Raw genomic sequence first — 14,504 nt, forward strand, 5'->3', positions numbered from 1 at the left:
ATAAACCTTTCTGCCTCTGCAGCCCACCTGCCCTCGGCAGGGCTCAGCCCGGTGCAGCTCCCCAGGGAGGGGCAGGAGGGTCCCTGTTGTCCCCAGGGCATCACCCATCACCGCGGGTGTCCCTTGGAAGGGCGTGGGACATGGGATGGAGCCACTTCTTCCAGTGCTGGAGTGCCGCATGGCTCGGGGCCAGGGGCTGGTGGCCCTGGAGCCCCCTCCTCTGGGAGTCAAGGGCCTGCTCCCCCCAACGGGGACTTGGGGGGGCTTCAGAGACTCTTCTCCAGCTGGAGTTGGGGACACAGCCCCCGTGGCTGCCCTCAGTGGCGCGTGGCTCCAGCCGGAGGGGTTCACAACCGTGTCCCACCAGCTCCAGCAGGGAGGGAGAGGGCAGGGTCCGGCTGACACGCTCCAGCCCCACCACGACCCGACACTTCTCCAGGGCAGCAAAGCCGGTGGGGCAGCAGGTGGGGGACGGCCACACACGAGCCCCCAGCCCCAGCCAGCCCCTGGTCCTGCTGGCCAAGGTGCAGATGGAGCTCAGCTCTGCCTCAGTTTCCCCAGCATGTGAGTGGTGGCACCCAGAGCTGGGTGGCCCCGGGCACCCCAACCGGACCTGAACTGCGGCCACTTGCACTGGGCTGGCAGTGGCCAGGGAGGCTCCCAGGCTGGGCCAGCAACTGGGAGTGGTGGCCCTGGGGTGAGTCTGGCACCGCAGCGGGGCACCTGTGGGTGCTGGGGAGGAGCGGGAGGGCAGGGCGAGGATACAGGGCGGGTGATGGCTCTGCTGTCGCTCCAAGCCCTGCCGGGAAAGGGCCTTGCACCCCGGGGTCAGGTCTCCTGCGGTGGCCCAGGGCTACTGTGACCCCACTCTGTCCCCTAGCCAGCATGAAGCCCATTGAGACCCCCAGCTCTGCAAGACCTGGGAGACCTCCCAGTACTAGGAGCCTCCTGGGAATGTGCTGCAGTGCTGGGGGCTCCGTGTGGGACCCCCATGTAGCTGATTAATCCGCATGCAACCCCACAGCCCTGGGGACCTCCAGCCCCTCACCACAGTGTGTTGGGACCCCACTAGCCCCATGGCCCAGCTGAGCCCGGCCGACACGGTGCCCTGGTGGGCTGGCTGCAGGTGCAGGGACACAGCTGGTCGCTGAGATCCCCTCCAAGGTTACCATCGCCCTCACCGAGATGGGTGGCGGGGAGGGGGTGGCTGGGCAGGGGTCTGAGGGGCCCAGAGCCACCCAGGCCAGCCAGGCTCCCTCCCGGCGCTGCTGAGTCGGAGGAAACGGAGGAGCTGGGTGCTGGGGAACCAGCCTGACCGGCTCCCCGGCTGTCAGCACCTGAGGAATGCCAAACCTCCGCTGCGCCAGGGCTGGGTGCTGAGGGCTGGGTGCTGAGGGCTGGGTGCTCGGCGGGTGACTCTGCCGGTCCGCCCAGCTGTGGCGTGCAGGGAGCAGCACCCCCAGCCCCGCTCGGCACGGCACAGCACAGCACAGCACCCCGCTCGCCACCCGGCTGGCACAGCGGGACCCTCGGCCAGCAGGTACGTGGGGGTGCAGGGTGGGAGACCCCCAGGCACAGGGTGCTGCCTGGGCTGGCCCCGCTTGCACGGGTGCTGGTGGAGAGGGAGGCTTTGCAGTGCTGGGAGCCGGAGGTACTGGTGCTCCTGTCCTGCCTGCCACCCATGGGATGCTGCCCAGTGCCTGGACCCATGTCCCAGATTGGGGGGTGCTGGGATGGGTCCCTACTGCTCCAGAGATTGGCACCGGCCAGGGAGGGGGGACAGGGCTGGGAAGTGGGGGCTGAGCCTGGCTGTGCCCCTCTCACCTTCAGTCCCCAGATTTGGGGGGCTGCTGGGGTTGTAACCCTGCTCCTGCCACCGAAGCACATCCCCAGAGCCACAGGAACAAGCTGGGGCTTCTCCACCTCTGGTGGCTTTGCAAGCCGGGCTGGGGGCACGGTGGGGCTCCCCCAGCACCCCTGTCCCCCTCCTCCTCACAGGGCACACGGCTGCCTGTGGCACAGCTCAGCAGGGGGGACGCAGGGGCAGGAGGGGAGGTGGTGGATCCCCTGCCCTGGTTATGAACCCCAGCCTGCACAGCAGCCACACAAACCAAGCCCTGATTTTCCCGAAGGCGGCAGGTCCGCTCTCACCCCGTGGCGATGGGGCTCAGCCCGGTGTGGCCGGAGGCTCGGCTTAATCCATGGTCACCGGCTCAAAGGCACCTGCAGCTGCTGCCGTTGGCCTCTCTGTCTCTTCTGAATATTAGATGGCACCTTGCACCTTTTACTTGGGTGCTGGAAGACCTGGGCTGGGTGCTGGGAGACCCTTTGGGTGATGGGAGGCAGCAAACGAGCTGAGCGGGCTGGCTTGGCTTGGCCAGGGGGGGATTAATTAACTGTGCCGGGTGCCCTGGTGTGGCAATTCCACTGGGATCCAGTGCAGCATGTCCTGGTGGGCAGGGATGGCTGGCATGAGCAGCAGGGAGGTCACAGGGTCTCGCCCTTGTGTCCTTGTATCCTCATGTCCTTGTGTCCTTGAGCAACCATCAACAGTAGGAAATATTTTGGTGAAAAAATGGGGTTCTGGGGCAGAGCAGGGCTCCGGGGTGAGCTCCTTTCCCAGGGCCGCTGGGGCACCGGGCAGCCCGGCACGGCACCGGGTGCTGGATCCAGCTGCAGGGAAGGGATGGGAAAGACAGACCTGGAGATCTTTGGAAATCTGGCTCCAGGCAAGAGGCAGCCGTGATGCTGAGTCAGCAGCTCCCGCCTCCCCCCAGCACCCCAGTGCTGTGCAGAGCCAGCGTCCCTGTCCTGGTGCCACCCCGGGGCCACGGGCACGGCGGAGCCGGGCACTGCCAGCGAGCGCTTGAGAAACCAGCGCTGAGGCAAACCCGGGGTGCAACCAGGTGCCAGGCGGCTCCGGCTCCCGCTCCGGTGGGATGGCAGTACGGCAGGGCAGAGAGGGGCCACGGCCCTGTGCAAACTGCACTGCCCTGGCACGAGGGTCCCCCTGTGCCACCGCAGAGCCCCAGACTCGGGGTGCTGGGGGTCCCTCCAGCCTGACCCTGCTCTTGGCTGTTTGCCTTGATACCCATCTTGACCCTGGCAGGTTTAAGCAGCTTTTCCTCCGCACTGGTGAGCGCACCCATCCTGCTTCCACTGGCAGGTGCTGTGGCCCTGGGGACACAGCTGTGGCCCCGGGGACCCAGCTGTGGCTTTGCCCATGCAGATGTGGCTTTGCCCATGCAGATGTGGCTTTGCCCATGCAGATGTGTGGTCCCGCCCAGGCTGGTCCCAGACTCGAGCGGCGCTGGCTGTCCCAGACGAGGTCTCATCGCCTCCTGGAAAATGACACAAACTCTTCCTATCTGTACTGGAAAGACCTGCCGGGCCAGGGAGAGCAAGACGCAGAGGGCGCATGGCAGGCTGGCAGAAGGGGCAGGCAGCTGCCTGCACCCAGCACTTCTCTGCCTGTCCCCAGCCTCCTCGACCCCCCTTAGGGACTGGTAAAGCCCAACTGGTGGAGGGAGCTCAGCCCCAGGTAGTGCAGGATGAGACCCATTTCCAAGGTGTCACCCAGGAAAACCAGCCTAAGGAGTGGCTGTGCAGGGAGGTGTCCCCATCCCTGGCCAGAAGACCCCAAGCTCAGCCTGTCCTCGGGGCTGAGCCTGAAGCCCCATCCCTGCCGCTGTCCCTGTAGCCGGGCGGTGACACCAAACAGGTCCTAATTGGGAGATGCCGAGATGCTGGAGCGCTTCCGGCTCCCTCCCCGGCACCTGCTGCGTCAGCTACTTCCCAAACCCAGCAATAAAACCCTTCTGGGGCAGGGACGCAGCCACGGCACAGCGACGCCTCCACCGGCATCCCCCCCAGCCAAGGCGGCGTGGGTGTCCCTGTCCCCTGCCCTGCGCCCCAGGGACCCCAGCGATGCCCACCCTGCAGCACCGAACACAAGGGTGCAGGAGCTGAGCGCCGGGTACCACCTTGGGTCAGGGTGCAAGTGCCGGGTGGCTAGCGCAGCTCCTTTTCTCCTGCTGATGGGGCTGCAGAGGTGGATGGAGCCATCCCACCTTTGCCGTGCAGTGGCAGGGAAGGGTCAAGGGAAGATGCTGCTCAGGTCCCCACCTCCTCCTGCAAACCCCACAGCTGCCCCAGCCCTCGTCCTGGTCCTGGCCAGGGCCCTTTCCCCCCCCCAGAACAGCTTCCCTGTTGATTTTTGGGCTTGTTTGTTTGCTGCATTTGCTGACTCGGCGCAGCCCTGCTGCCCGCCTGACTCATCCCGCAGCTTGGGGCATGGCATGGCTCGGGGAACAGCACGGCCGGGCCGGATCCTGCACGCTCACCTGTGTTGTGCCAGCCCGCCGGGCTCTGCCAGAGCCCACCCAGGTGGCACAGCAGAGCTCCCCACCATCCCTGCTGGATGCAGAAGTGTTGGCACAGGCAGGAGAGGGGCCCACAGTGCCCACCACATCCTGCACGTGCCAGGATGGATGATGTGAGCACCCTGAGAATTGAAGAGAGCCCCAGAGCCACCTCCTATGCTCCTGGGAACCCACAAAATGTCCTGCAGGATCAGAGGGAGGCGTAGGGGGGCTTTAGGGTCTGGCTTGGGGTCCAGGGCTGGTCCCCCAGGGTGGTTTCTGCTCAACTCTCCCAGCACCTTCCTCTCCCTGCAGCTCTGCCAGCCCCAGCGTGGCAGCCGCGGGGGCCGAGCCCGGCAGCGCGGGGTGTTACGAGGCCGTGGCAGCCCCCTCCCCAGACCCCCAGCATGGATCCGCCCTTGCGACACACCAAGGCCAGAGGCTTCGTCTCCAGTGCGGAGCTGAGCATGAAGCAGGCAGCGGCGAGTGCTCCGGGGACCGAGGGCAGGTCCCGCTTCCAGAAGGTCTCGCTGGTGTCGCGGCGGCTGGAGAGCGCGGGGAGCACGCGGGGCCGGGACGGGAGCCCCTCGCGCGTGTCCCTCCTGCTGCAGGCCTGGGAGAGGGAGATCGTGGAGCAGACGGCGTCCGGCCCCGCCAGCCTGGCACACCGGGAACGCTCGTCCTCCATCAACCTCCTCAAGGACTTCACGGCGCACGGCCCCATCTTCTCGCAGGTGTATTCCCCCACACAGAAGCCCCGGCGGCAGGATGAGAGGGGGAAGACGGGGGCCGGTGGCGGCAGCGATGGCATCCTCCCACCGGTGGGTCCCCCCCGTGAGATGCCCGTGCACAGGGAGAGCTACGTGCATGGCACCCTCCTCCCCACCCGGCCTGCCGAGTGCCTCACGGGGGGTCCCGGTAAAGGTCCTGGTGCCCCGTGCGCGGCCGAGCCTGGCTGTACCCCTGCCCTGCCCAGGGCCAGGCACATCACGGTGCTGCGGACGGGCAGGGATGCAGCCAGGCTGGAGCCGGGGCTGGCGGAGGGAAGGGGAGCCCCAAACGGGACGCGCAGCACTGCCGGTGCCACAGTGGCCCTGCCGCAGCTGGAGAGCTGCAGGCAGGACGGCAGCAGCTTTGCTGGGGCCACGGTGGGCACCGAGAGCTCACCGGGCACCGCAGAGGCCACTGGGCTCCTGGCCGAGGGATCCCCTGGGGAGAAACACTTGCCGCAAGCTGAAGCCACGCTGGATAACGCAACCCCGAGAGACAGCGACAGGCCTGGGGACCCACAAACCAGTATAACCAGCTCCCCGCAGTGTCCCTCGGCAGGCGCCGGTGGCCGGGCTGATCCAGCTGGTGCGGGAGAGGGAAGCATGGCAGACGGGGACGGCACCATTTCAGCCACGCCACCGAGGACAGAGCGCCCCCCGGGAGCTGGCAGCATGCCTGAGGACCCCTCGTCGGAGGCAAGTGATGGTCCATCTGAAGCACCAGCATCTCCAAAGGCTGAACTTGAGTTGGAGGGGGGTGAGACAACAGAAGAACCCCAGGGCATGGCCCAAGAGCCTGAGAGCAGCCCAGAGCCCCCTGCTGAGCCCCCAGCCCCTGACACCCCAGCTGAGACCTCCCCTGATGCAACCGAGGAGGACCCTGAGCTGCTGGTGGACATGGAGATCTTTGTGGACACGCTACGCAACATGGAGCCCTCAGAGATGCGGAAGGCGCCCAAAGCCCCACGCCAGCCCCGGCCATCATCGCTGGGCCGCTGTGCCGCTCTGCCCCCCATCCACGAGGACCGCGTGGCTCCCCGCGCCCCCATCTCCCTGCCCGAGGCCCTGCGCGAGCTGCTGATGCGGGGCCCGCCGGGGCGGCAGGAGGAGAGCCTCGAGGAGGAGGTGGAGATTGAGAACCCCTACCTGAGCCCCAGCGAGCGGGCGCTGGCCGGGACACCCCGTGGGGAGCCCAGGGACGGTGTGGCTGGTGATGGCTGGGTGGAGGAGGGCTCGGTCCTGGGGACACTGAGGCAGGTGGGAGCAGAGGAAAAGGTCAAACCGGTGGCCGGGGGCTTGGCCGAGGGGAGCGTGCTCTTCCGAGGGAACGTTCTCAAGGGCATGGCACTGCTCTCCCACTTCTTGGAGCACCGGGCGACGGCGGCTGACGAGAGCAAGCCCTACTCACGCTTGGACAACAGTGTGCTCTACAGCCGCTTCGTCTCCCCCAGCACCACCCTGCTTGAGCTGCCCGGCAGGGATGCTGGGGGCACGGGCTCACCCATCCCTGGGGACCACAATGGGCTGGGCCCTGGTGATCACCTCAGCCCCAAGATGGCCATGCTGGAGGCCCCGGGACCTGGCTCCATCCCTCCTGTCACTGAAGAGCCAGATTGCACCGTGGCCCTGTGCCCCGCTGATGTCCTGGTGAGTGCATCCCGCAACGCGGCACCTGGGGAGATGCTCTGCCTGCCGGGGCACACGGGGAGGTGGCGGGGCCTGAACCCTGGAGCATCTTTTCCTGTTGCCATCCCATCAGAGAGGCCACCGGGTGAAAGCCCCTGGTGCGATGGGAGGGTACTGGGATGGGTGATGGAGGGTACTGGGATGGGTGATGGAAAGGTACTGGGCAAGTACCAGAGTGGGTGACAGGAGGGTACCAGGTCAAGTGATGGGAGGGTGCCACCATGAGTGCTGGGAGGGTCCTGGGGCAGGCGGGGAGGCTGAGCCCCAGCAGTGCAGGAATGCTCGAGGTGTGGCTGCTCGGGGCGGTGGGAGGGTTTGGCAGACGCCAGACGCGAGGCTGCGGCGGCAGCTGCGGCTTCCTTGGGCTGCGGGGAGATGGCTGGTGCAGCTGATGTCCCTCTGCGCTCCTCACGCGCCTGTCCCCTTGGGTGTTTGCAGCAGGAGGACAAGGAGGGCTTCAAGAAGATCAACACAAGACCTGGCAAGGTACAGGGTTGGGCTGGGCTGGCTGGGGCATGGTGCGATGCGGTGCGGTGCGGTACGGCAGCACCTCTTCATCTGTCACCCCTTCCCAGATCATCCTCTTCTCCGAGGCTGGCTTCGCAGGCCAGAAACGGGAGATTTGGGGCAACATCCCTGACGCCACGTCCTGGGAGCTCTCGCAAACCATCTCCATCCGGGTCATCCGAGGCGGGTAGGGGACAGCAGCAAGGCGAGGGCACACGGCGAGGGCACACGGAGGGAGGGCTTAGCCAGGGCTCACGCGCTCCCTGTGCCGGGGACGGCAGCTGGGTCCCAGCCTGGGCTTCAGGAGTGACTGTCCTGCCAGCACTAATTACTGCGGCTGCAATCCAGCATCGCGGTGGTGGCAGGATGTCCCCACCCACGGTCTGCCCCGAGGCTCCTGATGGCTGTGGGGCAGCAGATAAAAGCAGGATTTCCCCCCTTTTGCTCCCACTCCGCTGCCAGGTGGGTGATGTACGAGAAGCCACGGTTCCACGGGCGCAAGTGCGTGCTGGCCGAGGGGGATGTGGAGATCGACAACCCCTGGACGGCGTATGGGCAGAGCGGGCAGCCCCACGGCAGCCGGCCCTTCCGCATTGGCTCCTTCAAGAGGGTGGTGCGGGTAAGCCCAGGGACCCCCCAGCCACCCACTCACCCGCCAAGGTGGGGGTGCCGGACCCCCATAACACTGCTCCGCCCCATGCCAGGATTACCGCACCCCTGAGATCAGCCTCTTTGCGGAGGAGAACGGCGAAGGCGCCCGGTTGAAGTTCACCGGCTCAGCCGAGGACACCCGCACACGGGGCCAGGCACTTGCTGCCGCCTCCATCATCGTCCACTCGGGCCTGTGAGTGGGACCGTGGGGACGGGTGGGTGCCAGATGGGCTCCAGCATGGGCTGGAGCAGGGCGTGATGCTTTCTGCCGCTTCCCCAGGTGGCTGGTTTACTCCAAGCCTTTCTTCGACGACGACCCCTATGTTTTGGAGCCAGGCGGGTATCCTAATTTAAAGGCTTGGGGAGCAAAGGACCCATCCATCTGTTCCATGCACCCTATCAGGCTGGTGAGTGCTGGTTACTGGGGCACTGGGGCCATATCCAGCCCTGGGCACAACAGGCAGGAGCATCTCCCAGCAGTTCCCAGTTTCCGTCACTGAATGTTGGTGTGGAAATGTGCCAAGCGTGGCTCTGGGACACGCTCCTGAGCGCTGGTGGTGAGGGAAAGCAATAAAACAAAGTCCAAAAAAGCTTGGTCTTGAATGAAAACGACCCAAAAACCAGCTCAGGCTTTGAAGGGGGGGGGAATGGGACGACCCTACATCATCCCCTCCTGCTGCCACAGCCTCACTGGGGCTCCTTCATCTTCCAGGGCTGCCCCGTCGTGGAGAGACCCGGCGAGCCGCAGGTGAGCGCCCGGGCAGTGCCCGGCGAGGCTGCGGGGCCGGGCTGGCTGCGGTGCTGTGCTCACCCTGCGGTGTCCCCAGGTGCTGATCTACGAGGCCGCGGGTTTCCAGGGCCGCAGCTTCACCATCAGCCGAGACATCTACGACCTGAAGCACCTGCCTGGGCCAGCACTGCCCACCGTGGGCTCCCTGCACGTCCTGGGTGGCTGGTGAGCAGCGTGGGGTGGGCAGGGCTGGCATCCCGGCTGGAGCAGGGTGGGAAGGTGACGGTCACCCCCGGGAAAGGGCTTGCAGGAGCTGCCTGGGGCTGTGGGATGGCTGCGGGCAGCTTGGGGGACAGGGTGGCACTGGAGCGGTGGGGGTGGTGGCCCCATGTCCCGGCACGTGGAAATCCTCTGGAGAGCCGACTGCCTGTGTCTGCCTGTGCCACAGCTGGGTCGGCTACGAGAAGGAGGGCTTCCGCGGCCACCAGTACCTGCTGGAGGAAGGGGAGTACCAGGACTGGAGGCAGTGGGGCGGCTACAGCAAGGAGCTGTTGTCCTTACGGCTGATACGGACGGTGAGGGCAGGGGTAGCGGCATCACTTGGGGATGGACCCTGTGTGGGCAGAGAGAGCCAGAACCCCCAGACCCATCCTCATCCCCCAAAGAGAACCTTCCGTGCCTGCACCAGGCAGCCGGGATGGCCTGAGATCTCCCAACCTCATCACACGCAGAGGTCCGGGTGCCCAGAGCTGCTCCCACCCCCCTGGGCACCCTGAGGCCAGGCAGGACCCTGGCTGCGTGTGTGGAGAGCGCCCGGCCTGCAGCCCCTTCCCCCTGACAGACCGAGGGGCTCAGGGGGGTCCTTCTCCCCACAGGACTTCTCCCACCCGGCGCTGGTCCTCTTCGAGGCCATGGACTTCGAGGAGGGCCCCAGCGTGGAGCTGAGCGAGGCGCTCCCCGACACGCAGCTGGCCGGCTACGGCACCGTCACCCAGTCCATCCACGTGCTGAGCGGCGTGTGAGTGTGGGGATGGGGGAGAGGGGGGTCAGAGGGGACAGATAGGGGGGGCTGAGCCAGCACCCACATTTTCCCGGCAGGTGGGTGGCCTACGAGGGCACCAACTTCTCGGGCGAGCAGTACATCCTGGAGAAGGGGGTGTACCGCAGCTGCGAAGACTGGGGCGCCACGGATTGCTGCATCGCCTCGGCGCAGCCCATCCTGCAGGTGAGAGCTCCGCACTCCCCCCTTCGCCGTGGGACCCCCCGGTGCCACCACACACCGGGCTGGTGGGGGCTGGACCGGTCCAAGGTGCCAACCAGCCCCCGTCCATCTGCTTCCAGGTCGGGGAACACAACCTCCATTTCGTCTCCAAGGTCAGGGGCAGCGGATGGGGAGGGGGATGCGCCCCCCGGGGGATGCAGCCCCTTGCGGGGTGGTGGCATCTTGCCCCCCTCACTGAGCCCCTCTGCTCCCCAGATCCTGCTCTTCTCAGAGCCTGAATTCTCTGGGGATCATGTCACCTTCGAGGAGGACCAGGACGCCCTGCCCGCCACCTTCATCCCGCGCTCCTGCAGAGTCCGCGGGGGCAGGTAGGGTGTCCCACAGGCACCCTGGGGGCTCCCCGGGAGGGTGGGTGGGATAAGGGGTGCTGGGGAGCCGCAGGAGGGATGGATGCGCACCAGGACGGCCACGTCAGCCCAGGCACGCTCCTCCCCGCCAGCTGGATCCTGTTCGACGGGCAGGCCTTCGCCGGCGAGCAGCACGTGCTGTCTGAGGGCGAGTACCCCACGCTCAGCGCCATGGGCTGCCTCTCCTCCACCACCATCCGCTCCTTGAGGAAGGTCCCGGTGGTGAGTACCAGCCCCTCCTTCCCTTCCCGCCGGCGCTGGGGGCAAAAAAACCCCCCAGGAACCTTTTTCCTCTGCCACGGGTGCCCCCAGTCCTGGCTCTGTGTGGCCTTGGAGCCCTTCTGCACCCATGGGTGCTCACTCCTCCTGCCTCACCTCTTCCCCCACCCCACAGTTTTTCTCGGAGCCCTCCATCTTCCTGCACGGGCTGGAATGTTTCGAGGGGAAGGAGATCGAGCTGAACAACGAAGTGCGGAGCCTCCAGGCAGAGGGTTTCAACAACCACGTGCTGTCGGTGCGCATCAAAGGCGGGATGTAAGTGAGCCCCAGCCCTGCTCTCACCCGCCCCGGCTGGTGGGTGCCATCTGCCCACCCAGGGGTGACCGTGCCCTGCCCGTCCCACCCCATCCTGCCCCATCCCCCACAGCTGGGTGCTGTGCGAACACGGTGACTTCCGAGGGCGCCAGTGGCTGCTAGACTGCACCGAAATCACCAACTGGCTGACGTACAGCGGGCTGCAGCACGTGGGATCCCTCTACCCCATCCGCCAGGTGCGTGCCACCCTGCGGGAGGGGACGGGGTGCTGGCACCCGATGGGGTGAACCCCAAAACCTCGGGGCAGGCAGCTCACGAGGCGCTGAAGAGCCGCCAGTGCCGATGGCTGGGAGGAGGATGAGTGGCTCCGGCTGAGCTGGAGGAGGGAGGAGGGCACAGCCCAGGCGCTGCTGGCAGCTTCGGCCCATGAAAGGTGCCACCAGCCCAGCACTGTCACCCTGATCCCCGTCCCCTGCCCTGGGAGGGGCCCCTTTGGTGGCAAAATGCTCCCCATGAGCAGGGACCTTGCGCAATGCCCCGGCATCCCAGCAAGTGAGCCCTGCCTGTGCCAGCTACCAGACAGGCCAGGGCCACAGCCATCGCCCTGGGGAGAGGCAGGGACCGCTCGGGGGAAGGGGGGACAGGGAGGACCCTTTGGGCAGCCACCCCAGGGGACCGTGGTCCTCCCTTCCCTAAGCCACAAGCTGGGTGAGGTCCCTTCTCAGCCAGCTGTGGCTGGCAGGGCTGGAGGCACAGGCAGCAGGGCTTTTAGGTGCAAAAAAGGTTTTTCTCTTTGCAGAGACGGATCTATTTCCGTATCAGGAGCAGGGAGCTGGAGCTCTACCTCATGGTCCCCGATGATGTGGAGGACATGAAAGCGGGGCGGGTGGTGGTCTCCAGCCTGAGCGAGCAGAGCAGCTCTGTCTGGTACTACGAGGATGGGCTGATCAAAAACCAGGTCAGGGTTGACGTGTGATAGCCAGAACGGCAGAGGGGACCTGGGGGAGCCCCTGGCAGGACCCCTGCTGGGATACCTGCCACCCCACAGCAATCTTTTAGGGTCTGTAACAGCTTTTCCCAGCATCTGACCGCAGCCTTGTCCCCACAGAATAGTTCATTCACTCCTCCCTAGATCTCCCCTGGAGATGTGAAGGCATCCCTGCCTTTCCAGAGGAGTTTTTGTCACCCTAATCATCCCCACCTCTCACCAAGGGGTTTTCCTGCTCATCCCACCCCAGAACCAGCTGCACTTTCAGGGAAACCCCTCTGAGCTCTGAGCCTTTGTGCTGGGCGGAGACGATGGAGAAAAGTGGGCTGACCCAGCCACCACCACTCCTTGCAGGTGGCCCCCAACATGAGCCTGCAGGTCATCGGGCCAGCCGGGAAGGGCGCAAAGGCTGTGCTCTGGTCGGAGACCCGGATGCCACGTCAGACCTGGAGCATCGATTCTCAGGGACGGATCCACAGCCAGATGTTCGAGGACATGATCCTTGATATAAAGGGTGAGGCCTTGGTGCCGGCACAGGGGCTGCTTTTCCAGGGACACCCCAAAGCAGGGTGTTTGGCCACGAGATGGGGCACCCACCCCTTCACCACCATCAGGAGCAGGGTCTGCCCTCCTGAAACCCTCCTGTTGCTCCACAGGTGGCAGATCCTACGACCGGGACCACGCCATCGTTTGGGACATGGCTGAGGAAAGACCCACACAGATCTGGGACATACAGGTGCTATGAGGGGGCGGCGTGCGGCCCTCACACTCAGAAGTGTCATTGGGGCAGGAGGGGGACACTCTGCCAGTGTCCCTGCACTGGGACGGGAGGCCTCCTACCCCACGCACACCGCATCCCCAACACCCCTGTGCCATGGCTGCTGGTGTGAAGGGTGCCCACCATCCCCTCCATCACGAGGGGGAACCACACCACCCCCCTCCTCGGGCTCATGAAGGACCTCACAGACACGACCGGTGCAGAACCCTCCGGAAAGCAGCAGAGCCCCCTCCTCACCAGCTTCCCCCTCTGAACTGTATTTATGTACGTGTGTAAGATACGGCCTTCCTCGTCTGGGCCAGCTCTGCCTCTGGGTGGTTGGTGTCCTTGTCCTTGCACTGGCCACAGCCTGGCAGCTGCTATGCTGGGGAGCTGCCTCCCACTCCAGCACCTTGCCCACCACCAGCTCTGGGCCTAATCCTGCTCCCGGCACGGGAGCTCGGTGCCCTCTAGTGTCCACAGGCCACAAGCAGCACCAAGGCCCTGGGTTTCCAGAAGGGAGGCGCAGGCCATGGCAGAGACCCCACCAGCTGCAGCTCAGGGGGGAGCCCAACCTGCGGGCTCGGAGGCGTTCCAGTTGTATCACCCCAGGGTGAGCTCTGCTTCGGCAGCGCTGTGTCCGTGCTGCAGAGCTGCATCGTGGCGCAGGTCTTCAAGGTCCCAGGGCCAGAGGTCTTCTCCACCTGGGTGAGGGCAGGAGCTCCCTGGGGATGTGACTCAGAGCCAGAAGGGACGCGGGGTGAAAAATCCATACACGGAGACATCGAGCGCTTCTGTCCTCACTGCTGGGGAGAGGAGACAGCTGCCAGCAAGGGCCTGGTTCGCTGAGCAGGTTGAGCCCAGTCTGGGGACTCACTGCGTTGGGGCAGCCATCACTTACCAACCCCGCAGCGAAACGGGGCTGTTCTGGTGGCGACAAACAGCGCGGTGCCTCTGCGGGAGGCTCCCTCAGCAGACTCGGGTGCACCGAGGTCCTTACACCAGGCATCTCCAGCCGGCCCACCACTGCCCTGGCTTCCACCAACAGCCACTATCCAACGTCCATCTTTATACTGAAGCATGTCCCCAGTTACCCAAGACCTGTTTGGGCAGGAGGACACATAACCGCACGACAGGAGCAGTGTGTGTGGCACAAGGATGCCCAGCAGGCCACGCTCCTGCTGGCCCCAGCCCAAAGCACTGCCCGCTGGAAGCAGGGACCTGCAGGGCAGCTTGCAGAGGGCAATGCTGGGCCTGCAGAGCTGCCAGACACACAGACACCGAGTGCCAGGCTGGCACCACAACCCCACCGCCGTGCCATAAGGAAATGCTGGTGGGAAGGCAGAGGGGGCCACCAGAGCACGGAGGGCGAGGGCCCAGGAGGCACGCAGGCCCTGTACAGCCTGAGCTGGGCCTGTAGCGCCTGGAAGCCGCGGAGGGACCTCGAAACACACAGGCGGAGCCCAGCTCTGCGGACAGAGACGCTGCTGAAGGGGAAAAACCGCTCAGAGCGGCCCCGTGCGCGGACACGCAGAACGCAGATCCGACTCCCACGGCTCCGCTCCCCCGGCTGGGCGACGGAAGTGCCGCCTGCCTCAGCCACCCTTATATAGCCCCCGCCAGGCCGGGATTGGCTAATAACGGGGAGCTTGGCAGCGCCGGATTGGTGGGGAGCACAGGCCCCTGCTGTGCGATTGGCCAGGACTCACCGCGGCGCTGAGGGCGGTGCGGTGGGAGCCCGCCCGGCCTGCGGGGGGCGCTGTACCCGCTCCGGCCCTCGGCCTACCCCGGCCCCCGCCCTACCCCTACCTCAGCCCCCGGCCCCCGGCCCGCCCCAGGGCCTGGCCAACCCCGGCCCCTCCCCAGGCCTACCCCAGCCCCCGGGCCCCGG

The 14,504-nt window shown here is 66.0% G+C and overlaps 1 protein-coding gene across 1 annotated transcript; it reads left to right on the plus strand.

Annotated features, from left to right (window-relative positions):
* Positions 1-4,768: 4,768 nt before the first annotated feature.
* On the plus strand, positions 4,769-12,935 carry CRYBG2 (crystallin beta-gamma domain containing 2). Its single transcript, XM_055704875.1, has 19 exons — positions 4,769-6,778; positions 7,256-7,303; positions 7,393-7,511; positions 7,787-7,943; positions 8,029-8,168; positions 8,256-8,382; positions 8,688-8,723; positions 8,803-8,930; positions 9,154-9,280; positions 9,581-9,723; positions 9,804-9,930; positions 10,047-10,079; positions 10,183-10,295; positions 10,427-10,556; positions 10,729-10,868; positions 10,981-11,104; positions 11,668-11,826; positions 12,211-12,370; positions 12,513-12,935. The coding sequence occupies exons 1-19, from the start codon at positions 4,769-4,771 to the stop codon at positions 12,599-12,601; spliced, it is 4,110 nt and encodes a 1,369-aa protein (XP_055560850.1). The 3' UTR covers positions 12,602-12,935.
* Positions 12,936-14,504: the final 1,569 nt, after the last annotated feature.

Source organism: Falco cherrug, chromosome 3 (assembly GCF_023634085.1).
Source record: "Falco cherrug isolate bFalChe1 chromosome 3, bFalChe1.pri, whole genome shotgun sequence".
In the NCBI taxonomy this organism is placed as follows: Eukaryota; Metazoa; Chordata; class Aves; order Falconiformes; family Falconidae; genus Falco; species Falco cherrug.

Excerpts from the sequence above, each read along its gene's own strand:
- CRYBG2 (XM_055704875.1), top strand. The coding sequence starts at position 4,769 with ATGGATCCGCCCTTGCGACACACCAAGGCCAGAGGCTTCGTCTCCAGT. Across the intron at positions 7,304-7,392 it reads TCAACACAAGACCTGGCAAG|ATCATCCTCTTCTCCGAGGC; the intron begins GTACAGGGTTGG and ends ACCCCTTCCCAG. Across the intron at positions 10,869-10,980 it reads GTGCGCATCAAAGGCGGGAT|CTGGGTGCTGTGCGAACACG; the intron begins GTAAGTGAGCCC and ends CATCCCCCACAG.